Source organism: Hyperolius riggenbachi, chromosome 6, assembly GCF_040937935.1.
Source record: "Hyperolius riggenbachi isolate aHypRig1 chromosome 6, aHypRig1.pri, whole genome shotgun sequence".
NCBI lineage: Eukaryota > Metazoa > Chordata > Amphibia > Anura > Hyperoliidae > Hyperolius > Hyperolius riggenbachi.
Genome location: NC_090651.1, coordinates 203172253 through 203199908, shown reverse-complemented (window position 1 = coordinate 203199908; position 27656 = coordinate 203172253). Strand labels below are relative to the sequence as shown.

The 27656-nt window shown below is 46.6% G+C and overlaps 1 protein-coding gene across 8 annotated transcripts in view; it reads right to left on the bottom strand.

Annotated features, from left to right (window-relative positions):
- Window positions 1-27656, bottom strand: part of FAM118B (family with sequence similarity 118 member B) — a 167643-nt gene that overhangs the window by 19758 nt on the left and 120229 nt on the right. For 6 of the 8 annotated variants that reach the window (XM_068240307.1, XM_068240309.1, XM_068240312.1 and 3 more), the window contains 3 exons: window positions 19888-20016; window positions 8764-9049; window positions 1832-1891 (listed from right to left, as the gene is read on the bottom strand). In XM_068240307.1, the coding sequence (XP_068096408.1) occupies window positions 1832-1891; window positions 8764-9049; window positions 19888-20016 (475 nt within the window). Of the gene's footprint in view, window positions 1-1831; window positions 1892-8510; window positions 8659-8763; window positions 9050-19887; window positions 20017-27656 lie in introns of all 8 variants that reach the window. The other 2 variants (XR_011022084.1, XM_068240314.1) reach the window with 2 other exon arrangements.

Genomic DNA, 27656 nt, shown 5'->3' with positions numbered 1-27656 from the left:
CACTCTATTATTCTGGTAATATGTATACTTTTCTACTATAGAGTGATATCCGGGACTACCAGACCACCTGCTCTATTAGACCTTGAAATTATATTATGTGCTAATTTACACCTAGAACTTGCCCAGATAAAATCTTGAAATATTCTATCCCATTCTCTCAGTTGGGTGCGTGGGCACAAATTAATTATGGGTGGCATATTGGTCAGTTTATATTTGTGGTTCCTTAAAGAAACTCTGAAGCGAACAAAAATTGCTATTTTTACCTGGTAGTTCACTTCAGTAGTCTCAGTAGATGCAAACCCGCCGCATCCCTGTCGCAAAACGAGGGGTGTAGACCCCCCAAATCCCGGGGCAAACATCCACCATCTTGGTCATGGAGTGTGCTGCCCTGAGAGGCAGAGCTTTCAGCTGCAGCTCTCCCTCTACTGATGTCAATCGCTGTGCGGATCTCCACCTCTCCCCGCCCCTGTCAGTGAAGAAAGAGGGAGAGGGGTGGGGAGAGGCGGCAATCCGTGGTGACTGACATCAGTAGAGGCAGAGCTGAGGCTGAAAGCTCTGCCTCTTTCAGGAAGCGCTGGCCGCTTTGCCCCCCTGGGATTTGGGGGGTCTAAAGCCCTCGTTTTGCGGCGTGGATGCGGCGGTGTACATCTACTTAGAGTACTGAAGCGAACTAGAAGGAAAAAATAGCAATTTGTGTTCTCTTTAGTCTCTCTTTAAGTATCAAATAAATTGCCTGATTAGAACTCAGTGGTCTGACATCTACATCAAATTGCCAAATTTCAGGTATTACCAACATATGAAATACAGTAAGATGCAAGTATTCTCCGAGTTCTAACTCTTACCAGAGGTATAGCAATAGGGTATACAGAGGTTGCAACCACGTCAGAAGCCCTCTACCAGAGAGCCCACACCTAGTACCAGGCTTTTCAGCTCCTCATTGGTGCTGTAGTAGTAGAGTAGGTGCTTTGAACAGCAATTTCCCTTCCTTTGCTCACACCACCCTTATAGTGCACCAGTCTTTGGAAGGCAGTGTTTGATGTTCAATATCATGTGATACAGTTATACATTGCCTGAGGTGACCCTATGTAAAATATGTACTGGTACCCATGGTACTATATGTACACCACTGAAAGCCGTAGTTTGAAGAAATCAGGCGTGTGTACGCAACTTTACTCTGTGTTTGTCAGGACATGTTTACATTAAATTTAAATAATTCATTTAACCTTAGTTGCTGCCAGTGTTTTTTCAAAGAACAGGGAAGCTATACAGTCTTCAGGAAGTTGAAGGCTACTTCATATTAGCAGTGGCGTAGCTAAGGAGCTGTGGGCCCCGATGCAAGTTTTACAATGGGGCCCCCCCAAGCACTCTATACATAACAATTGATACAGCGCACCAAAACCTGCCAATGGCAACTACAGTGTCACAGGTGCAAAAAGGGGATGCGAAACAGTTTGTTAATGATTACCACTATTCAAAGTATCTATAGAGGTGATTATTATGAGCACAGGACTAATAGAGAGCTAATACTGTAGTTGAGGGAGAGCCCTTCGGGGCCCCTCTGGCCCAAGGGCCCCGATGCGGTCGCAACCTCTGCAACCCCTATTGCTACGCCCCTGCATATTAGGATGATGGTGTAATCACTTGCACATTAACACCCAAGTGCTGCCACACAGTGTAATACTGCACAAAAAGCTTCCCCTAGCTTCATTTTCTGCCATCACGAAACTTCTCATAGAATGTGACCGATTGTTATCAGCCGCATACAATGATATACTGTATATGTTGTACAGATACAGATGAAAACACAGGACACCAGGTTCTGGCTCCATACCTTTATTGGGACTGCTGGTAAAGCTTGGGCCATTTCTTAGAGGAGGATCTCTGGCCATCCCTGTCACACAGAAGAAAGAGACAGCGTTACCAGTGTCAGGTGACACCAGATCCTACTCATACCACTCTCTGTATTTACTGCAATCATAATGGTAGAATCTAATAGCAATGCTTTCCTCAAAATGCTGAATGGAGATCCAAGTCAAAAAATTCAATTTTACTATCCAGTATGAACATCTAGGATATCCAGAGTATGCAGGAAAATATTAGGGGCACAGTAAGTATACTTGAAAGGTAACCTGGACTGAGAGGGATATGGATGTTTCCTTTTAAACAATACCAGTTGCCTGGCAGTCCTGCTGATCTCTTTGGCTGCAGTAGTGGCTAAATCACACAACTGAAGCAAGCATACAGCTAATCCAGTCTGACTTCAGTCAGAGCACCTGATCTGCATGCTTGTTGAGGGTCTGTGGCTAGAAAGATTAGAGACACAGGATCAGCAGGAGAGTCAGTCAACTGGTATTATTTTAAAAAGAAAAATCCATATCCTTCTCTGTTTAGGTTCCCTTTAAAGTGGATCCGAGATAAACTTTTACTCATTGCATAATTGTGTTCCTTTCATATAGTTTATAGGGCTATCCTCAAGCCTAATACTTTGTTTTGTTTTAATACTCTAATTCCCTATAAACTAATCAAGCCTTGCCCACAGCTTTTTAGAGTGCCTTGGCACTGTAGCAAGGGCTTATGGGAGCTCAGTCTGGGCAGGAGGAGGTTACTAGCCAGAGATTTCAGAGGCAGAGGGGAAGAGGGAGGAAGAGAGGAGACTGAATTTGTCACATTACACACAGGCAAGCTGATAGCATCTCCAGCCCTCAGCCTGTGACAAACAGAACATGGCTGCCCTCATTGTATCACAGAAATAAATAATCATAAACTATTGAAGCTGTTTGCAGCTAGATTTGCTGTGTAAACTATCTAAACGTTAGATAAGATATACAGACAATGTACTTGTTATAGTTAGTTTTTCATCTCGGATCCGCTTTAAGGCAAATTGTGGTATTTAGCAAGTTAACAACTGACTATGCTGTGTGGAAAAACTGCTTGCTGGAGTTGTGAGAAGAGTCACAGCTAAATAGAAGCCCGAAATATTCAGGGGGAACAGACAAGACTGTTATTTCAGAAGGTATAAACCCATTGGTTTGTTATTTGCAGAAACGACATGATGGACAGATTATTCATTCACAAATTTCTGGGTACTGGCTGCTGATAATAAAGTAAGAGGGACATCTTTAGTATGTTGCAAGCAGGGGTATTTTTAGGCATAGAATTCCAGGCCATTGCCTAGAGTGCCATTGGTCTTGGGGAGGAGGGCGCCATGCCCTGGACTATCACCCACACAGGGGAGAGAAACTGCAGCCCTAGCCTCCATCATTAAGCGCCTACAGATTGACGTGCACTCGTGATTGATAGGCAGGGAGAAAACGATATCTCAGCAAGCCGGCCAGTGGTGAGAGGAACATCCACAGTGACAGCATCTGCCACAAGCCTAGTCCGTGGCTTAAAAGGACACAACAACAAGTGCTGGTTAACCCACAAGGGCAAGCCAGCACATCTGAGAGGTGAGATCACTACACGGCCGGCTGGCCAAATCATTTTGCAACAACACTGAGTGCACTCTTTCTAGCCTGTCTCCCTCAGAATCCACCATCCCTGGCGGATCCATAGAGCAGCACCAATCGCACCAAATAGACTCAGATCGCTTCTCCTGCAAGTCGGGAGAATTTCTTCCATATTGACTCCTTCCTCCAGGGGAAAGATATCCTCTCTATACCCAGAAAGGAAAAAGAGGACATGTCTCCCTGTTAAAGGCAAAAATGCTCTGCAATATGTAGTCTAATTGTACACCTCACATATTGGAAATGACAGGTAGTACAAGTGACCACATAGATCATATACCAAGTATGTGATGTGTATATGGAGAGGATATATTGTTTGGTGGGGAAATTGTGACAGACCTTAAAATATCTACATCTTTTACCACCAACAAACCAGAGTGTCTTCATGCGCATAATATAAATGTATTTGTGGCTTACAAAATGTCAATACAAAGAGATTGGGTGCCTAATTGATTTTCATAGGCTTCGGCTGGGCGATCAATGGAGGTGAATACCCTGGCAGTGACAGTGGGGTTGTGCACAGCAGCAGCTCTTGTTTTTAAGATGCTTTATAGGAGGTTTTGTGCGCTCCACTTTGTATTGTCATTGTTTACGCCACAAATAAATTTATATTATGCGCATGAAGACACTCTGGTTTGTTGGTGGTAAAAGAAATGACATTTAGGCTACCAGTGTGTCTCCTCTAATAGCGAGTGGCGCAGTTATAAAAACGTGGCCACCCAAATTATCTGGCATCTCAAAATATCTACATGTTACATTCCAAGATTTATAGAAAACCCTTAACTGTCAGCCAGTTGGAACCGTCACAGAAAGAAGATAGAGCTCTAAAGGTGGCTATGTCCCTATAGATGGCCACCAGATCGACTATTAGATAGATCCCACTCTGATTTAAGCTGATCAGAGAGGGTTTATTAGCTGCCCACACACTGCACACAGATTTTAAATCAGTTTTAGCATGAAATCGATTCAAAATCTGTGGAGCTGCCCCTTCCTCCCCTCCATCAGGACTCCCCCTCAGCCGCCAGCAAAGCTCTCAGCTGTCTGACTGGCGCGTGCCCTCCCAGCTACGGCAGTTTAACTTAATGTGGCGGGTCTCCTCCTCTCTTTGGACCTCTTTTCTTAGGTGTAATTTGACAAGCTAAAGTTCAAACACTAGAGCTTCCGCGTGTATGCTGCGAAGCACTAGCGTTTGAATTTCAGCTTTTGTCACGTGCCACAGAAGAGAAGAGGGAACAGGGAGGAGGAGACCCACTGCATGAAGTTAAACCACCGGACCCAGGAGGAGAAAAGGGAAAGGTGAGAGTACTGCTGCTATTCTGCATCGGTGATCACCAAAGCTCAGAGGAACACAGGAAGCAGATCCTATTGTTAAAAACAGGAGCTGCTTCCACTTGTTAGAAAAAGTCCCGACTGGCTACAAACAGATGAGTTGCCGATAGCCACCTATGGTGCAACGCATTCATCCACAGACATAAACGCAACATTAAAACAGAGCAGACCCTGAACTGGGTCCCTCCACCCTGTTCCAAACAAACCATTCTCAAGGGGAAACGAGTCCAACATACCTACACCTATGTTCGTAAACAAGACTGTATGGAGCTTAGCGCCACTCTCTCTGAACATAGTGGAGCTAAGCTAATCAGTGCTTTGGAAGGCTATGGTAGAATTAAGCACCGCCACCATATTAGGTGGAAACATTTTAAATCCCCACCCCGAAGAGGATGGAGTCACCTCCCCAACCACCTTGTTTTTTGACATGGAGTTCATACAACACATGCGCTATTTTTTTTTTTTTTAGAGTGCACTTTTTTTTTTAAAGGATAGCCCCCAAAATGCATTCATTTACAGCACTATATATGCTCATAGAATTTTGGCATCGTATTTAACCACTAATATGCAGAAAACCCATATGTTTGATATAACAACCAGGCAATCTATCATAAAGTTGACAACAGCTTGTAGGAGAAAAGGTGATTTTTCCCCACTATATCTGCTACATTTTTCCTATCAATTAAAATGTAATTTTTTTTAAATAAGTCCCATCTCTTGTGAAAAAGCAAGGCACATTTTGCATTAATACACAAAGTAGTTAAAAAAGAAAATAGCAGTAGAAAATAGAGGAAAAAATAGTGGAAAATTACATTTGCTCTCGCTCCATATATGGTGAAAAGGCAAAGAACTTTAGATGGGCTTTTAAGTACATCTATACTGAAACACTGTGAAAACTTCAATTTCTGCCATCAGTATCAAACATACCCGAAATTAATATGCAGATCAGTAATGAGAATAAAAATGGGTAATTAGGGATTGAACATTTTAAATCTATTTTTTTTTTTTTTAGGAAGGGGGGACTTATTTGGGGTTGTTTTTACCATTTCCTACCATTTTTGGTTCTCCAATATTCAGTAACCATATAAATGATTCGTTTTGTATTGTATGCTTTAACTCAGGGGTGCCCACACTTTTTCGGCTTGCGAGCTACTTTAAAATTCACAGAGGCCAGGAGATCTACCAACTAACCAAGTAGACAATGGCCTCAATTCACTAAGCTTTATCAAACATTTGTTATTTTACCTCATGGGTAATATCTAATTTTGAATTCACTAAGGTGTTATATATTTATTGAATGTTTTATTGATAACACCTTAGTAAATTCAAAATTAGATTTTACAAATCAGGTAAATTATCAAACATTTGATAAAGTGTTTGATAAAGCTTAGTGAATCCAGGCCAATGAGCGTAACTAAGGAAAGTTCGCTATGCAGCATGGCTGCACGTAGCGTGTGCAACTTGTTGTTTTTTAACATACGCTGCTAGAGCAGCACAGTTTGATGAATTGAGCCCTATATCACCTGCATTACAAGTGATATAGTATTCTTCATCTACTTCATGAATATCATATCATGATGCAGATATATATATGCGCATCCACGTTCGATGGCCACTATTGATGGGACCCCAGTAGAGAAGCTGAGTAGAGAAGAGTGGAGCTGCTTTGAGGGACACAGAGGTTGCTAGGGGCTGGAGGAAGCCCCAGGAAAGTAAATCTGCAGACATTTAGTTTAGCTCCTGTATCATAGTGATAAATAGATAAAACCTGTTCTTTACTTACTTGTATAACAATAGGCCAGCATTTAGGACTCTGCAGCCTGACTTCTGTCAGTCCTGGTGGGATCCTTATCACTTCACTACTGTTGCTAAGAGAGAGGAGGGGGCAGGGAGACTGCTAATCAGCATTCTCTCCAATATCTCCATAGTGTCACTTCTTCCCTGCTGGATCTTTGGGTCGCAGACAGCCCCATTAGGAGGGAGTGGGAGGCGGGCTGTACATAACACAGAAGTTGCTATCTCCTGCTCTGCCGGTCAGAGCACAGCTGCAGCACGTGTCTGCCAGAGCCTGTGAGAGAAAGGGAGGGAGAGAGAGAGAGACACTCGGGGATGGGAGGGAGTCGGCTTTCCAGGAGCAGGCACCGTTCTTCTATGGTAAATCTGGCCGTGGGCGGAAGTGTTGCTTCCAGCTCCGCCCCCAGCCATGACACTGCATCATGCCTCTCAGCTGCACCTCTCTCCTCCCCTGATTGGCCACGAGATCAGTGGCCAGCAGCAGAATCTGATAGGACGCGGCCGCTTACAGCTGCCGGCGCAAAATTCAATGGGACACGGCCATGAGGCTGCGATCTACCGAACAGGTGGTCTCGATCGACCTATTGGGCAGCCCTGCTTTAACCATTTCAGTCTGCGGGTTGTTTTCACCTTATGTATGAGAGGAATTTTCACGTTTCAGCGCTCCTCCCTTTCATTCCCCAATAACTTTATCACTTTTTATTTGTTTTTTATTTTAAAATGAATTAGATCTTGTTTTTTTCAACACCAATTAGGCTTTCTTTGAGTGGTACTTTTTGCTAATAATTATTTTACTCTAAATGCATTTAAATGGTAATAAAAATTAAAAAAAAAAATCATTATTTCTCAGTTTTTAACCACTATAGTTTTAAAATAAAATGTGCTTAAATGGATAAAACCCACACATTTTATTTGCCCATTTGTCCTGGTTATTGTAACGCTTGAATTATATATCTTGTAGTACAGTGTATGGCGACAATATTTTATTTGGAAATAAAGGTGCATTTTTTAATTTTTACCTCCATCATTTATTACAAGCCCATGATTAAAAAAATAACCGTAATATACCCTTGTGACATACATATTAAAAAGTTCAGTCCCGAATGTATGTACCGTGGGTGTAATTTTACTATTTGGCCACTTGATGTCCTTGCACATTATTTCCTATTAGCGTACTAGGAGTAACGCTAACAGGAAGTAATGAATGGACGTGTTTACTTCCAAGTTACAAATGATCGCTGTATCTCATTGATGCCGGCGATCATTTACACGGGGACTTAGATTATTAAATGGGATCTGAGTTCCCACTCATTCATCTCCCCTCTAGCAATCAGCGATGGAAGCGAGCGGCAGCACAATCGCGTACACGTCGCTGCTCCTACATTTACTGAGAACGATCACTGTTTTTGAACAAATTCTTGTTGCACAAGCACGGATTGGCTCAGGGTACTCCTGTGACCTTCCTGTGGTTCTGCAGTGTATCTGTGACTATCGCGATCATGAGCACCCCCCCCCCCCCCCCCAAAGAGCACAAACGCGAGTCTCACCTCCCTGCGGCTGTAGCAGCTGCAGTCATGGACGTTAGACTTACGTCAGTGGACTAAAATGATTAATTATCCTAATAACCTTTTTTTTTTAAAAAGTATTATTTTCCTTCTAGCCAAATGGTTTTCATCCTATGTTATTATATGAATAATGTTAAAAATAATGGCCTTCTACACCTTTACTAAGAGACTGGAGCTTTCCCTTTCATCTCTTCTCCCTCTGAAAATGCACTTGAGTGTCTGTCTATGGCTTCTGCACTTGTCTGCATATCTGTTCTGGGTCAGTGACTCAATTTACTGAAACCAGCAGATTCTCTGACCCTGAACAAATACATACGTGAGGTGTTCTCATTTCACAGACTGTGTAGCTGCTGCAGATATAGATCTTAAAGCCAGAAGCAAAAATGTCAGCATGACAAAAAAAACTAGTGTATGCGGAAGGAAGTCAGCAGAGCTGCCTCCAGGTTTCTTTCAGTACAGGTTTCCTATAAAAACACACACACACAAAAAAAAAAGAGAATAAATGATGTCAACAAAGAAGACAACAGAGGTCACCACTAACAGGCATTATTTGGCAGCTGACTGCATACCTGTCCGTCCCTTATGGGAGATTTCCTTGGCCAGTCTCTCAAAGTACTCTGGCAGGTCGGAGTACTCTGTGCCATAGGAGATAACTTTGATGCCCTTGTCCAGCATGTTCTCCCGCAGCTTCTTGAACTCATCCACTTCCTCCCGCCGGACCAGCATGAAATGCTCCAAATCTGACTTGTGCTTCACTGCCTCCAGGAACAGTGCTTGGAAAGTGGTATCATCAACAGTGCGTCCACAGCCCAGGAATAGGAAGGACTTGGTCTCATACAGCTTCTGGATTTCCCGCTGAAAGAAGAACGAGTTACAATAGCCATACAGATAAGTAAGCCCTTACACCCAGTGACTACTGTAAATCTCATGAGACAATGATACAACCATGGAGGGTGATTTACCAAAAACCTGGGTATTTGTAGGAGAGAGGAGTGGGTAGAAAATACTTAAGTCTACAGTTCAACACTAAAATCTAAATATAACTTTGACTTTTAACTGTTTACTCTCTCTTTCTCTCTTCTCTCTCTCTCTATATACAGTGGGATGCAAAAGTTTGGGCAACCTTGTTAATTTTCATGATTTTCCTGTATAAATCGTTGGTTGTTACGATGAAAAATGTCAGTTAAATATATCATATAGGAGACACACGCAGTGATATTTGAGAAGTGAAATGAAGTTTATTGGATTTACAGAAAGTGTGCAATAATTGTTTAAACAAAATTAGGCAGGTGCATAAATTTGGGCACCACAAAAAAATGAAATTGATATTTAGTAGATTATTATTATTATTTATTGTATTTATAAAGCACCAACATATTACGCAGCGCTGGACATTAATTTAGGTTACAGACAATATTTAGGGGCGACATACAGCAATATGACAATACAGGAATACAAGAAAACAAGATCACACAGCACAGTATGAGTACAAGGTAATGCTTAGTCAGTCACTGGAGGGGAGCATGGAGATTAGGCAAGTTAGGTTCACTCAAATGCATAGCATGGGTTCACAGTAATGGAGGTGCATGATCAGGTAGGACACAAAAGGAGGAGGATCCTGCCCAAAGGCTTACAATCTAGAGGGACAGGTAGGGACACAAGAGGTAGGGGACCAGAGTTCAGTTGTGGGTTTAGAGCAACTGTGAGGGGTGGTAGGCCAGATTGAAAAGGTGAGTTTTGAGGGCCTTCTTGAAGGTGTTGAAGGAGGGGGCTGCCCTAATGGGTGAAGGTAGGGAGTTCCATAGTGTTGGAGCGGCTCTTGAGAAGTCTTGGAGGCGTGCATGGGACTGGGTGATGCGGGGGACGGTCAGGCGAAGTTCATTGGAGGAGCGGAGGTATCGGCTTGGTGTGTATCTCTGAGTAAGATCAGAAATGTAGGTTGGACAGGTTTTGTGGACGGATTTGTAGGTCAGACACAATATCTTGAATCTGATTCTGGATTGGATAGGAAGCCAGTGGAGGGATTCACGGAGGGGAGCCGCCCTGGTGGAGCGATGGGAGGAGTGGATAATTCTGGCTGCCGCATTCATGATGGACTGCAGTGGGGCTATTCGGGTCATAGGGAGACCAGAGATCCTCCTTTTGCAGAAATAACAGCCTCTAAACGCTTCCTGTAGGTTCCAATGAGAGTCTGGATTCTGGTTAAAGGTATTTTGGACCATTCCTCTTTACAAAACATCTCTAGTTCATTCAGGTTTGATGGCTTCTGAGCATAGACAGTACGCTTGAACTCACACCACAGATTTTCAATTATCTCCAGGTCTGGGGACTGAGATAACATTCCAGAACGTTGTACTTGTTCCTCTGCATGAATGCCTTAGTGGATTTTGAGCAGTGTTTAGGGTCGTCTTGTTGAAAGATCCAGCCCCGGCACAGCTTCAGCTTTGTCACTGATTCCTGGACATTGGTCTCCACAATCTGCTGATACTGAGTGGAATTCATGCATCCCTCAACTTTGACAAGATTCCCAGTCCCTGCACAGGCCACACAGACCCATAGCATGATAGAACCACCACCATATTTTACTGTAGGTAGCAGGTGTTTTTCTTGGAATGCTGTGTTCTTTTTTCTCCATGCATAAGACCACTTGTTATGCCCAAATAACTCAATTTTAGTTTCATCAGTCCACAGCACCTTATTCCAAAATGAAGCTGGCTTGTCCAAATGTGCTTTAGCATACCTCAAGCGACTCTGTTTGTGCTGTGGGCGGAGAAAAGGCTTCCTCTGCATCACTCTCGTATACAGCATCTCCTTGTGTAAAGTGCGCCAAATGGTTGAACGATGCACAGTCCTGCAGACTCCATCTGCAGCAAGATGATGTTGTAGGTCTTTGGTGCTGGTCTGTGGGATGACTGACTGTTTTCACCATTTGTCGCTTCTGTCTATCCAAGATTTTTCTTGGTTTGCCACTTAAAGCCTTAACTTAATCTGAGCCTGTGGTCTTCCATTTCCTCAATATGTTCCTAACTGTGGAAACAGACAGCTGAAATCTCTGAGACAGCTTTCTGTATCCTTCCTCTAAACCATGATGTTGAACAATCTTTGTCTTCAGGTCGTTTGAGAGTTATTTTGAGACCACCATATTGCAACTCTACAGAGAAAATTAAAAGAGGAGGGAAACTTACAATTGACCCCCTTAAATACTCTTTCTCATAATTGGATTCACCTGTGTATGTAGGTGAGGGGTCACTGAGCTTACCAAGCCAATTTTAATTCCAATCATTAGTTCTAAAAGTATTGGAATCAATAAAAATGACAACAGTGCCCAAATTTATGCACCTGCCTAATTTTATTTAAACAATTATTGCACTCTTTCTGTAAATCCAATAAACTTCATTTCACTTCTCAAATATCACTGTGCATGTCTCCTATATGATATATTTAACTGACTTTTTTTATCGTAACAACCAACGATTTATACAGGAAAATCATGACTATTAACAAGGTTGCCCAAACTTTCGCATCCCACTGTATATATATCATGGGCGTAACGATCGCCCCTGCGACCCCTGCTGTCGCAGGGGGACCCAGAGACTTTGGAGGCCCCTCCTCCTCCCTCTCCCCAACCGCAAGTGCAGCCAATTAGCAAAGAAACCTCCCTGTTCACTCACAAAAACCATGTGCAGGAGCGTGTGCAATTTTTTTTTACTGCTTTCAGAACGCTCTCCGCTGCTATTCGCTGGCTTCCGATCACATGACCTGCACGCGGTTCAGGGCAACAAGGGGGCCTCCTGGTATCATTTACTTTTGCATGGGGGCCCGATTAAGTCTGAATTATATATATATATATATATATATATATACATATATACATACACAGTATATATACTAGCTGATGGCCCGGCATTGCCTGGGTATATATTTGGTGGTGGCTCCGCCCATTTTTTCATTTTTTCTAGCACTAACACACAATAATTCAATGACTATAAGGAATGTACTTGATAATAATGTGAGTGCCGCCGAGACCCGGGCAGAAGCGGTCACTTCCGGGTCTTGGCGCTTGTACCCTCAGCTGCCGGCCCTGCCGGTGACTCACAGTCCGCACATGCTGATAGGCGGAGGGCACGTTTGCAGTACACCATCCGCAAGGGTAAACAATAGTCATCTGACCCGCTCAGCTGACTGGATCGGTGTCAGCTGATCTCCACCTGACAGGCCCTTTCTGTGTGATTGGTTGTGCGGAAGGTGGCCAGTCACTTATTGGAGAATGATTGATATTTAAATGTGCAGAGTGCTCCTAGTTTTCGCCAGTGAGAAGCATAGCTTTGGCTAGTTGCTGTGTGTGCTCTCTGATCTTTTCTGATATTCTGGACTTTGTATTTTGACTACTCTGCTGTGATTAAACCTTGCTTGCTTCCTGGATACTCTGTCTGCTGCCTGGATTGACTCTTGCCTGTTTACTGGACACTCTTCTGTCTGCTATCTGGATTGTCGCTTACCTGGTTACCACTGACTTTCGACGCTGAGCGATTCAGTTCCTCTGAGTCCAGTTAATGACCTATCAGTGTTCCCCAACCCTGTCCTCAAGGCCCACCAACAGTGCATGTTTTGTGGAAATCCACAGAGGTAGTTAATCAGCTCTGCTGAGACACTAATTACCCCACCTGTGAATGTTTGTGGTTTTCTGCAAAACATGTACTGTTGGTGGGCTTTGAGGACAGGGTTGGGGAAGTCTGACCTATGTGATACCCTTGAACTGTTTAATTGTATATGTGATACTGCGGAACTGTGTTACTTAGCCTAAGTAGTGACCTCCGGCGGTACTCTGGCTTTTTCGGCCTCAGCCGCTATATCTTGCACCTCCAAGGCCTGGGTGTACCCGAAGTCGGGCAGGTGTTATTTACTCACCTCCCGTTCAAGCAGGGACGTGCCACTTAGGGTAAAAAAGGTAGCGATACATTGGGGTATAGCAGCTGAAAGAAAGCAGGAGATCTGCCAGACATTACAATGACCAAGTTTGTTAGTTTTGTGGTCTTTGGCATCAATAAATTGCATTGAAATGAAACAAATCTGATTGGCTGTTTGTGGCTCCACGCCCTTTTCTGAATTTGAACCCCAGTCACCCAATCACCAACTGTACCAGGTTTAAGGCTTGTGCCATTAACAGTGCAAGAATGGCAGCAATTAAATATTCTCCTTGAAAATCAATAGGTGAATTCTGATTGGCTTTTGTAAGCTCCACCCACTTTTATGAATATTAATTCCAGCCACCCAGTGACCAACTGTGCAAAGTTTGAGAACCCTGCCAATAACAGTGTAAGAATGGCTGCAGTTTACATTTTCCCAGTGAAATTTGTATTTGTCTCTGCCACTTTTTGGTTATGGGGATAAAAAGTATCCTATATGTCAGGGGTCCCCAACCTTTCCCAGCCCGGAGTCCACTTTCCGACCAAATTTTTTTCCGGGGACTGTTTGGGGGGGAGCGGGTGGACGTTGGGTGCGCGTTCTAGTGGACAGTCGAGTGGGTTATCGGGGGGGTGGGGGGCTGTTGAGGGTGCAGTGGCATAGCTAGCATAGTTGCCCCAGTATAGGGAGTTTAGTTGCCTCAGTATAGCTAGTACAGTGCCCCAGTATAGCCAGTATAGTGCCCTAGTATAGCCAGTATAGTGCCCCAGTATAGCCAGTATAGTGCCCCAGTATAGCCAGTATAGTGCTCCAGTATAGCCAGTATAGTTCCCCAGGATAGCGCCCCAGTATAGTGCACCAGTATAGCCAGTATAGTGCTCCAGTATAGCCAGTATAGTTCCCCAGGATAGCGCCCCAGTATAGTGCACCAGTATAGCCAGTACAGTGCCCCAGTATAGCCAGAATAGCGCCCCAGTATAGCCAGAATAGTGCCCCAGGATAGCCAGAATAGTGCCCCAGGATAGCGCCCCAGTATAGTACCCTAGGATAGCTAGTATAGTGCCCCAGGATAGCCAGTATGGGTAGGTGGTGCCCCCCGCCCATCCCCGCCGCTGTTATTACCTTAACAGCGGCTGCTCTCCCCTCTCCGGCGCGTGTATTTATTCAAGCAGCGTATCTCCCGGCTGCTCTGTGTGTGATGCGGCAGGAAGCAGGGCAGCGGCTTCCTGTAGCGGCGATATGTATCGCCGTTACTATGGTAACCGAGCCCTGCTTCCTGCGCATCGCACGCAGAGCAGCCGGGAGATACGCTGCTTGAATAAATACATGCGCTGGAGAGGGGAGAAAGGTCGCTAAGGTAATAACAGCGGCGGCCGCGGGGACGGGCGGGAGGGGGTAAAGGGGACAGTCCTGCGGCCCAACTGGGAGCGTCCCGCGGACCACCAGTGGGCCGCGGACCACAGGTTGGGGATCCCCGCTATATGTTATTCCAGGTATTTGGTATTTGGTGTTCCAAATTTCATTCACATCCATTCAGCCATTGTTGCATGATTGAGTAACAAACATCCACACTTTCACATTTATAATATTAGTAAGATTGTGTGTGTGTGTGTGTGTGTGTGTGTGTGTGTGTGTGTGTGTGTGTGTGTGTGTGTTAGTTATACAGATCCCTTACCACCTGGAAAGATATGTTCTGGGGGTCTCACGACCCCCCTGCACACCTGGGCGGGAACCACAAACAGCCAGATTTCACCCATTCGCGTCAATGGGAAAATTTTATAAGGCTGCAATTCTCACAGCAATAAAGCCAGAGTCTCCAAACTTGGCACAGCTGGTCACTTGGTGACTGAGTTTAAAAACTCGGGGAAAGTGGGCGGAGCATAAAACAGCCAAATTACAGTCATTCATTTTACATAGGAAAATGTCAACTGTAGCCATTCTTACACTATTAATGGCAGGGTTGTCAAACTTGCCACACTTGCTCACTGGTTGACTGGGATTAAAGGACCACTATCGCTAGAAATTTAAAATTTGAAATACCTGTAAACACATACAAATAAAAAGTACATTTCTTCCAGAGTAAAATTAGTCATTCATTACTTTTCTCCTTTCAGTAGGTAGTAGAAATCAGACAGAACCAACAGGTTTTGGACTTAACCATCTCCTCATAGGGGATTCTCATGGTTTCCTTTATTTTCAAAGGAACTTAGTGAATAGCAGTTGCTCTGTCCAACTGCTAAAAAAGTGTGCAGTGAGCAGGGAGGCTGGCCAGCATCTTTATATAAATCCTTTTCAAGGGGATGTCTTTATATAAAAAAAAAAAGCCATGCTGGGAATCCCCCATGGAGAGATGGACTAGACCAGAAGTTCTCAAACTGGGTGCCGCGGCACCCTGGTGCGCCGTGAACTCATCCCAGGGGTGCCGCAGCTGCCCTCCCAGTACTGTTCTAATCTTCTGCAGTACTTCAAAGTCCTGCTCTGCATTGTACTATCACAGACGCAGGCTGGCTGTGTCTGCGTGCAGAGCTAGCGAGAGGATCCCTACCCCGCCCCCTGTACTTTGTTTGACAGCACAGTGGGAGGCAAGGGGGAGAGGATTAATCTACATTGCCTGGCTATCCGAGTGGCCCCGCCTCCCCACGGAGAACAGCTAGTGATGCGAGGCGGGAGTGTACGAATTGGAATAGAGAGAGGATCTTCACCAGGCCAGGGACTGCAGAGACAAAGCATGTGCAACGTAGAATGTGTGTGACAAGTGAGATAATGCCTTCTCCTTACTGTCAGCCCACGCTGTCTGCCCTCCCCCCCACGTCCTCAGTACAACACAATTTCTGCCTGCTGCTCTGCTCCTAGCACCCTCACACTCTGCTCCACTCTGCTCCTAGCACCCTCACACTCTGCTCCACTCTGCTCCTAGCACCCTCACAATCTGCTCCTAGCAACCCTCACCCTGCTCCTAGCACCCTCACACTCTGCTCCTAGCACCCTCACACTTTGCTCCTAGCACCCTCACACTCTGCTACACTCTGCTCCTAGCACCCTCACACTCTGCTCCACTCTGCTCCTAGCACCCTCACACTCTGCTCCACTCTGCTCCTAGCACCCTCACAATCTGCTCCTAGCAACCCTCACCCTGCTCCTAGCACCCTCACACTCTGCTCCACGCACCCTCACAATCTGCTCCTAGCAACCCTCACCCTGCTCCTAGCACCCTCACACTCTGCTTCACTCTGCTCCTAGCACCCTCATACTCTGCTCCACTCTGCTCCTAGCACCCTCACAGTCTGCTCCTAGCAACCCTCACCCTGCTCCTAGCACCCTCACACTCTGCTCCACTCTGCTCCTAGCACCCTCACACTCTGCTCCACTTTGCTCCTAGCACCCTCACACTCTGCTCCACTCTGCTCCTGGCACCCCTCACCCTGCTCCTAGCACCCTCACACTCTGCTCCTAGCACCCCTCACTCTGCTCCTAGCACCCTCACACTCTGCTCCACTCTGCTCCTAGCACCCCTCACCCTGCTCTTTTCTCTCCAGCACCCTCAGTGCATTTCTTAGAGGGGAACTCCTAAGTATGTTTGAGGAACTATACCTCATTATTTTTGGTATTTGAAAGTGGAAGTGCTGCATAATTTTATCTATGCATTTAGGGGATAGTCTGCCTTATTATGCTTGGGGATTTAAGGCAGGACTCTCCCCTCTAAATCATCAAACATGATTACTCAGAGACCCTTCCATAAATCCCTAAGCATAATAAGGCAGAGTCCTCCTTTAACTTGCAAACATAAATCAGTCTGGAGGGTATGTTGCTTTCCTAAAGAAAGGCAGGGGTGTTAAAAGGAGGTAATTAGCTGCCTAAAAGGGGTTGTTGCCCATCTAAATGGGGCTACTGCCTACCTAAAGAGGTATGTTGCCTAACTAAAGGGGAACACTGACCACCTGGTAGGGACAAAGGGGGACACTAAAGGGGACCACTAGAGGTGTAACATGGATGAAGCCTATCTAAAGGGGGACATTTCCTAACTTAAGCTTTTCATTACCTACCTTAAGGGGGGACACTGCCTGCCTAACTGGGATGCTATGTAACTAGAGGCGGAATATTTCATATGGTGTTTGTAATACATATACAGTAGTTTGGCAATATTTAATGCAAAATATGGCAACCATAATTATTTTTGCTAAGGGGTGCCTTGAAAAAATTTCAGAGTCATCAAGGGTGCCTTGACACGGAAAAGTTTGAGAACCTCTGGACTAGACCAAAACCTGTCGGTTCTGTCAGATTTCTAATACCTACTGTAAGCGACAGCAAAATGGAAGAAAAGTAATTTATGGCTCATTTTAATGTGGAGGAAACATACTTCTTATTTGTATGTGTTTACATGTATTTTAAACTTTACGATTTTTCACTAGTGGTCCTTTAATATTCAGGAAAGTGGGTGGAGCCTACAACAGCCAATTAAAAATTCACCTATCGGGTTTGAAGGGAAATATTTAAATTGCTGCCATTCTTACATGGTTAATCAGTTAGTCCTCAAACCTGCTACAGTAGCTCATCGGGTGACTGGGGTGCAAATTCACTAAACGGGGTGGAGCCTCAAACAGTCAATCAGATTTGTATGATTGATTTCAGCCATTCTGTTAGTGGCAGTGTTCTCAAACTTGGCACAGTTGGTCACTGGGTGTCTGGAATTAATATTCAGGTGTTCAAGTGTTGGAGCCTACAAAATTCACCTATTGGTTTTGGAGTGGAATATTTAAATTGCTGCCATTCTTACACTGTTAACCTCCCTGGTGGTATGATTATTTCTGGATTTTAGGGTTTTTTCAGCATATATCAGACCCTAAAATCAGGAAAAAAATCTGAATGCCTGCAGCAGCCCCAGAACTCACCCACCTCCCTGGGCTCCAGCACTGCAATTTTCCCTCTGTCCTCTGGGTAGTGCTGTAACTCTGTAGTGAGATCACTGACAGCGATCTTATCAGAGTGATTCAGGAGGATAGGAAGGAGAATGGCTATCGACGTCTGGATCCCCCAGGGTTACCGCCACGGAGGTTAATGGCAGAGGCCTCAAACCCGCTACAGTCGCTCATTGGGTGACTGGGGTGCAAATTCACTAAAGGGGGTGGAGCCACAAACAGCCAATCAGATTTGTATGATTGATTTCAGCCATTCTGTTAGTAGAAGGGTTCTCAAACTTGGCATAGTTGGTCACTGGGTGACTGGGATTAATATTTAGGAAAGTGGTGGAGCCTACAATAGTCAATCAAAATTAACCTATTGGTTATGGAGGGGAATATTTAAATTGCTGCCATTCATACAATGTAAAAGAGCAGAGGCCTCAAACCTGCTACAGTCGGTCACTGGGTGACTGGAGTGCAAATTCACTAAAGGGGGCAGAGCCACAAACAACCAATGAGATTTGTTTGATTGATTTCAGCCATTCTGTTAGTGGCAGGGTTCACAAACTTGGCACAGTTGGTCATTGGGTGACTGGGAATAATATTCAGGAAAGTGGAGCCTACAATAGCCAATTAAAATTCACCTGATTCAGGAATCGCCTAAAATTATTTATGCCATGTCTGCCATTTCTTTATAAAAAAAACAAAAAACAAAACACTAAGCGCCATATCCTATTCAAGGTGATAAGTAGCTTGCAGATGCAAGCTACTTCTCACCTTGCCATTGCGTGAGGATTACCGGCAAATCCTATTGCCCATACCCTTCGCGCGTTGGCCGATCATTAGGGAGCATTACTCAGGTGAAAGCCTGAGCGATGCTCTCTTTTACCACGCAATGGGGAGCGAGGTTAATGCTGTGGTGCCGTCCTTCAGCACCACGGCCTCACTCTCCACACATGCGCAAACATGCCGAACATCCGCTGCAGCATCTGGGGGTCTTCTTTAATAAGGAGCCCCGGCTGCAGATTCAAAGATGCTTTGCCCGGGCTTCTATGCGGACAGTAATTACAGTGTTAGATACACTGTAAATACGCAACGGATTTTGCGGCGAGAGGAGTCGGGTGATCAGCGGCGGTATGTATAATGACAGAAGTGCCTGGCAGAGCTATGTGGGGGCTTCTAAGGTGTGCAGCGACCCGACGGGGAGCTCTGGGGGTCTCCTTATTAAAGGAGACCCCCAGATGCAGCGGCGACAATGTGCGTTAGCTGGTTTAGACCTGCTTTTTGCAGGTCTAAGCTAACGCTCATGTCTGCCGAGAAGCATCGCTTCCCGGAGGCATGCAAAGTGTAACTGGATACCATGTTAAGAACTTGCTGCGTGATTATGTCGCCCAAGCGAGTTCTTTGCCTGGGGAGGTCTAAAGGTTAATAAGATTAGATGATGCCCCCATCAACTAAGTTAAGAACTCGCCAGTGCTTAGCTGGCGAGTTCAGCAATACGATACGGCCCTAAAACTGTTTAAGAAACTCAACATTATGCAAGACGGAGGACTTAGTAAGTGCTTAACAAAACTTCATTGAACATGACTAATGATAAAGTAGTGGGACAGGATATTCTCCACCTGCCTTCATTGTGGTTGGAACTGCAAGTTGAAATACAAGATTAATATATTGGTTTTTTAAAGCCAATATAATAAGCTGAAATACAGGAACAATATATTAGCTTTTCCAAGCCAACATAATAATAAGCTAAAGACTGCTCTCTGAAAGGGAAAAAAACAGTGCCCGTTTTTTTAAACAACATTTTCCTCTATGAATTTTCTATGATCAAAACTAACACTATTATTTCCTTTGGTGATCTGAAGAGAATATCAGAGCATACAGACGTACCATGACTTCAGTGTTGCGAAGGACATTCTGGTAGCCGGCAGGGTGAAGGACAATCCCACTGGGGTTGGTGTATACACCATGGATGTGGAGCACACTAAGTTTTTTCTTTTCTTGAGCCCACTCCAGCACCTGGTGACATAATAATGTCTAGTTACTGCAGAAATTAGGGAACAGTACTGGAAGGTTTCATTGCTGGGGGAATATTCACTGCTTGTCAGTAAAAGCCATATGTATGCACTCTTGCCATTAATACAGTATAACTATGGCATTGTTCATTTTTTTAAATGTATTCTTCTTCAGGTTAGGCCCAAACATTGCAAGGATTTCACTGAATTTACCAGATCATAACCTGCTTACTCAGACAAACTTCAAAGCAATTTTGAACAATTTCCATTATTCCTTCAGTCAATATAAAAATATTGCAGCCCTGGTATATCTCTAACCACTTATGAGACCCTAAGGCCCGGTTCACATTAGCGGCTGCTATCCGGAATCGCCGTGCCGGAGCCGGACCGCATGCGGACCGGACGAAACGGACGCACGGCATAGCAATGAAAGTCTATGCGACCGTTCACATGCGTCCGTTTCGTCCGGACCGGAGCCGGACCGGATCCGGACTCCGGCGTCCGTTCCAACATGCGCTATTTTTTGGTCCGGCTGGTCCGGCTGACGTATCCGGACCGGAGCCGGAATGTTGCATCCGGCCAATGGAAACCAATGAGAACCGGAGAGCGCACAACACACTGGCTATAAAAACCGGATGTTGTACCACACTTCCTATGCTGACTCTATGGTATGGTGGCCATTTTGGATGGGGACCACATGGCACCAGCGTTCACAGAGTGGAGCAGCAGTGACTTCATGCTGGAGCTGTTTGGCAGCAATATGGAGCAGGATCTGTCTGATAGCGAGGGGGTGAGGCCCTACACATCAGAAGACCTCATCCTACAGGTGCAGCAGGTACCAGCCCTGTGGGACAAGGGGGATGCGGACCACAGCAACATCAAAAAATGCAGAGGCCTGTGGAAAAAAATTGCCAAGCTGTATGTGGAGGACTTTGAGAACTTGAGCAAGAGACAGCAAGGCACAGAGGGTATGTTGACTAGAAGTTTTTTTGGGGGGGGGGCTTGTGGTTTAAGCTTGTGATGTATTCAACTTTTGCTATGGATTTGTGTCACCCACGTGTTGCCCACCCACCCGTGGCCCACCCACCTGTTCCCCACCCACCTGTACCCCACCTGTGATGTATCCCACCCACCTGTACCCCACCTGTGATGTATCCCACCTGTGATGTATCCCACCCACCTGTACCCCACCTGTGCTGTATCCCACCCACCTGTGATGTATCACACCCACCTGTACCCCACCTGTGATGTATCCCACCTGTGATGTATCCCACCCACCAGTACCCCACCTGTGATGTATCCCACCCACCTCTACCCCACCTGTGATGTATCCCACCCACCTGTACCCCACCTGTGATGTATCCCACCTGTGATGTATCCCACCCACCAGTACCCCACCTGTGATGTATCCCACCCACCTCTACCCCACCTGTGATGTATCCCACCCACCTTTACCCCACCTGTGATGTATCCCACCTGTGATGTATCCCACCCACCAGTACCCCACCTGTGATGTATCCCACCCACCTCTACCCCACCTGTGATGTATCCCACCCACCAGTACCCCACCTGTGATGTATCCCACCCACCTGTACCCCACCTGTGATGTATCCCACCCACCTGTACCCCACCTGTGATGTATCCCACCTGTGATGTATCCCACCCACCTGTACCCCACCTGTGCTGTATCCCACCCACCTGTGATGTATCACACCCACCTGTACCCCACCTGTGATGTATCCCACCTGTGATGTATCCCACCCACCAGTACCCCACCTGTAATGTATCCCACCCACCTCTACCCCACCTGTGATGTATCCCACCCACCTGTACCCCACCTGTGATGTATCCCACCTGTGATGTATCCCACCCACCAGTACCCCACCTGTGATGTATCCCACCCACCTCTACCCCACCTGTGATGTATCCCACCCACCTGTACCCCACCTGTGATGTATCCCACCTGTGATGTATCCCACCCACCAGTACCCCACCTGTGATGTATCCCACCCACCTCTACCCCACCTGTGATGTATCCCACCCACCAGTACCCCACCTGTGATGTATCCCACCCACCTGTACCCCACCTGTGATGTATCCCACCCACCTGTACCCCACCTGTGATGTATCCCACCTGTGATGTATCCCACCCACCAGTACCCCACCTGTGATGTATCCCACCCACCTCTACCCCACCTGTGATGTATTCCACCCACCTCTACCCCACCTGTGATGTATCCCACCCACCTCTACCCCACCTGTGATGTATCCCACCCACCTCTACCCCACCTGTGATGTATCCCACCCACCTCTACCCCACCTGTGATGTATCCCACCCACCTCTACCCCACCTGTGATGTATCCCACCTGTGATGTATCCCACCCACCTGCGATGTACCCCACCTGTGCACATAAAACATACACAATGACCAATTATTATACATCAATTTATTGTAAAAAATTAATACATTTAAAATCACTCAAACTTGAAACTCCAAAATAAACACATTCCAACAAAACATATTAAAAACCAAACATTCACCCTCGTCCAGGTGGTGTGGTCAAATAAAGTCTCAGTTGGTCCCTGTTCCGCAGTGACACTACCCTTGGCCTGGTTGCATACCTCCGCAGGGGCATTAGTGGAAGCACATTCGGGGGTTCCGGAGTCTCTCTTTCCTCCTGCCGCACAAAGTTGTGGAGGATGCATGCTGCCTTCACCACGACAACTGCGTTGCCCGGTTTCAGCAGCATGGGCGTGTGGAACACCCTCCACTTTGACACCAGGATCCCAAATGTGCACTCCACCATTCTCCTTGCACGGCTCAACCGAGCATTGAAGTGTAGCTGGCTGGCATCAAGTCCCCTGTCTGGGTACGGACGCATTACATGGTCGGACAGGGCGAAGGCCTCGTCCCCCACAAACACATAGGGGTAGGCCGGTGCCCTTGTCCCAGGCCAGGGTCTGTCACGGGGGAGACGCAGTCTGCCTTCCTCCATCAGCCGGCAAAGGGTCGTACGCTGGAAAATTCCAGAGTCATTGGAACTACCGTACGACCCCACGTCCACAAACTTGTAGTCCGCATCTGCCACTGCCATTAGAACAATGCTGAAGTATTTTTTATAGTTGAAATAATGGCTGCCACTCCCCACGGGTTTCTGAATCCGGATGTGTTTCCCATCTAGTGCGCCAACACAATTAGGAAACTTGCACTCGGTCCAGAAGCCCTGGGCGATCTCCTCCCATTTCGTGGTGTCCGGCACAGGCATGTATCTGGCCCTCAGTCGCGTCCAAAGGATCCTCGAAGTCCTCACGACGATGCCTGCCACCGTGCTCTTCCCAATACGAAATGTGACATGTAGCGATGTATATGTTTGTCCAGTTGCGATGTACCTACAAGAGAAATAATCGAAATCAATTTTTCATGTCGTTACAGGAGAAAGGTACAAGACAAGGTGGCGCAATATACGGGATGCATATGTGAAATGGCTACGGAAGAAAAAACTTGCCGAACGAAGTGGCAGTGGCGGGGGAAGGCGACAAAAAGACTACCAATTTGCCAAGCAATTGTCTTTCATCAATGCAAGCCTGGAACCTAGACTGTAAGTACCACTACTGTGGGCAGGAACTGAGAGCTCATTTACCATGACTTCGGCCATGTATTGCTATGGCCTCAATTCCCATGGCTAGCGAACTTTTCTCACAAGCTTTATCAAATGTTGGGTAGAAACGGGTGATAAAGTGATTGCTAGTGTTTGCTAGCTCTGTGAATTGACGCCACATGCTGTTTGGCACACCAATAAATATTTTTTTTATCTACAGGACTGAAGACAATTTGGAGCAAGAGGAACCGACCCAGGAGGCACGGTTCAGCAGTGAGGAGAGCTTGGTGGATGATGACGTCGCCGATGTAACCTATTGCCCCGAGGCGAGGAGTAGGAGGAGGGAGTCCTTAATCACAACTCCGTCCTTTGATGATGACTTGGCAGAAGAGAGCTTGGATGTTGAGGTTGCAGGACCGAGTGTGGAAGAAGCTGAACCTCCACAATCGACCGCTATGGAAGCTCCAGGGGAACAAGAACAAAGTGAGGAGCACCGAGAGACTGCAGCACAACCAGTGCGCAGGGCAACCCCGACACAGGCCAGAGGACGGGAAGATGCTGCCACACCACCAGTGAGGACCACCACACCAGTGAGGCGTCGAGGTACCCTCCCCCCAACAAGGAGAGAGACAGAGTCCGAGATGTCCGGGGCTGTCTCCGGACTTCTCGGGATTCTTCAGAGCCACCAAACTCTCATAACCCGGCAGTTGCAAGATGAGGACAGGGGCCATATCATGGAGCAGTACAAGTCCCACATCACTACACTGCAATGTGAGCTCGACGCTGTACATGGGCACTACAGGGACGAGCTTAAAATGATGCATGAGATGCACAGAGGAGAAATCGACCAACTGCGTGCGCAGCATCATCAGTCGGTGGGCCAGCTGCAGAACATGATGCAGCAAATGCATCAACAAAGCAAGGAACTACTGAAATTGCAGGCACACCCGTGTTTTCACACTGTGATGTCTCTAATACCATATCTTGAAAAGGTGCCTTCACAAAACCTGATGGCGTGCCATTCCAATTTGCTGGAGGTGATTAAACAGCACATGGACACGCCATTATTGCAACCACCAATTTTTAGACCCCCACAACCAACAGCGGTGCCCACCTGGCAATCATCACAGATGTACACCGGCTACAGAGGCAGTCAATATGGGCCACCGCTGTCAGGGTCCAGCTCATCCACGACCAGCACCCAAGAGAGTCCAGATTTCCAGGCAGCAACTCCCACCTTTTCTAGTAGTGGTGCCGATACAATTTGAAAAAAAAAGTCAAATTGTTCCTGGACATGCTCCTCTGAATACCTCCGATCCTCGGAGGAAGGATACCATCACAGGGCTTTTTAACTTTTGGTTTTGCTGGACTTGAACTTTAGGGCCTGGTGTCCCCGAAAGACACTACCTGGGTCACAACCTTGTGCCTGTTGCACAGCACCTGTAGTCCTGCACCTGTGCCTTTGATTCCTCTTGTTCCTTACTTTGTTGATCCTAATCACTTGCACAAGACCCTTGGAGCCATGGATGAAGGACACCTTGACTGGTCGGTGAGAGGCCTAGCCTTTTCACTGACCTGTGTCCTTCATCCATGGCTGAGAGGGTCATGTGCCAGTGGTTAGGTTTTTAAAGCACTTCAATTTTAGGGCCTGGTGTCCCCGAAAGACACTACCTGGGTCACAACCTTGTGCCTGTTGCAGTGCACCTGTAGTCATGCTCCTCTGCCATCGGTTCCTCTTGCTCCTCACTTTGTTCTTGTTCCTAACCACTTGCACAAGACCCTTTGAACCATGGATGAAGGACACCTTGACTGGTCGGTGAGAGGCCTAGCCTTTTCACTGACCTGTGTCCTTCATCCATGGCTCAGAGGGTCATGTGCCAGTGGTTAGGTTTTTGAAGCACTTCAATTTTAGGGCCTGGTGTCCCCGAAAGACACTACCTGGGTCACAACCTTGTGCCTGTTGCACTGCACCTGTAGTCATGCACCTCTGCCATCGGTTCCTCTTGCTCCTCACTTTGTTCTTGTTCCTAACCACTTGCACAAGACCCTTTGAACCATGGATGAAGGACACCTTGACTGGTCGGTGAGAGGCCTAGCCTTTTCACTGACCTGTGTCCTTCATCCATGGCTCAGAGGGTCATGTGCCAGTGGTTAGGTTTTTAAAGCACTTCAATTTTAGGGCCTGGTGTCCCCGAAAGACACTACCTGGGTCACAACCTTGTGCCTGTTGCAGTGCACCTGTAGTCATGCTCCTCTGCCATCGGTTCCTCTTGCTCCTCACTTTGTTCTTGTTCCTAACCACTTGCACAAGACCCTTTGAACCATGGATGAAGGACACCTTGACTGGTCGGTGAGAGGCCTAGCCTTTTCACTGACCTGTGTCCTTCATCCATGGCTCAGAGGGTCATGTGCCAGTGGTTAGGTTTTTGAAGCACTTCAATTTTAGGGCCTGGTGTCCCCGAAAGACACTACCTGGGTCACAACCTTGTGCCTGTTGCACTGCACCTGTAGTCATGCACCTCTGCCATCGGTTCCTCTTGCTCCTCACTTTGTTCTTGTTCCTAACCACTTGCACAAGACCCTTTGAACCATGGATGAAGGACACCTTGACTGGTCGGTGAGAGGCCTAGCCTTTTCACTGACCTGTGTCCTTCATCCATGGCTCAGAGGGTCATGTGCCAGTGGTTAGGTTTTTAAAGCACTTCAATTTTAGGGCCTGGTGTCCCCGAAAGACACTACCTGGGTCACAACCTTGTGCCTGTTGCACTGCACCTGTAGTCATGCACCTCTGCCATCGGTTCCTCTTGCTCCTCACTTTGTTCTTGTTCCTAACCACTTGCACAAGACCCTTGGAGCCATGGATGAAGGACACCTTGACTGGTCGGTGAGAGGCCTAGCCTTTTCACTGCCCTGTGTCCTTCATCCATGGCTCAGAGGGTCATGTGCCAGTGGTTAGGTTTTTGAAGCACTTCAATTTTAGGGCCTGGTGTCCCCGAAAGACACTTGGGCAGCTATGCCCTACAACTCTTCCAGCACAAAGTTGGTGGTTGGTGTTCCTTAAAACTGACCGGGCTATACCATAGATATGTTAATTTTTTGTCTTCCATGTTGGAAGAATGTTTCCATGTTGGAAAGTGGTTGTTTTTGCAATAAAAAAATTTGTTTTTACATACCTCAGTGTGATGAGTAGTTGTTCTTGTGGTGTGACTGCTCTCCTGAACGTGGTATCCTTCTTCCTAAGGTCATCCTTCACCATCTCCAAAAGGGTATCAAACCTGTCAGGAGATGTAAAGGAAGAAGCTGTAAAGTATGTTGTGGGACAAGGTGTTGGGTGGAGGATGGGGGAGGTGTGTTTACAGAGGTTTGGGAGTGTTGTGGAGGGTGGGGGTGTAGTGTATAGCTAGGTATACAGGGGTGTGGGGGTCAGGGTGGTGTGTTTAGCTAGGTATACAGGGATGAGGTGTTGTGGGGGTGAGGGTGGGGTGTTTAGGAATGGTGGGGGTTGGTGTATTTAGGCCTATATACTTACAGGGGAATAGACATCCGAGTGTAGCTGTAGAACTTCTGTGGGTGTCGTCTGAGGTCCCGGTAGAGGGCCTGGAACTCTCCCTTCCTCTGCCTCCTGGCTAGTAGAGGGTGCACCCACCATCTCCTGCGAGGAGCACGCCTTCTCCCCACATAGTAGTAGGTAAACAACAGGAAGGAGAGAATTCCCAGGTAATAAGCGTAAAAAATGACTGGATCCATGGTCCCAACTGCTGTCTCTGTATCCAAGGATGGTCTCCACACGTCCAGCTGTCTCCAACAATGACCCCAGAGCTTCTGCTGACCTCCCAGAACCCCAGGTATTTATACAGGTTGTTATCTCTTTAAGAATCCGGATCCGGACCGCAACCGTGTTCATACCGCACGGAAACCGTATGCAACCGGACCGGATCCGGACCGGATCCGGACAGGAACCGTACGGTTCAGGTCCGATCCGGCTCCGGTGCGGTCCGGACATCCGGTGCGGTTTTTGCAAAACCGCAAGTGTGAACGGGGCCT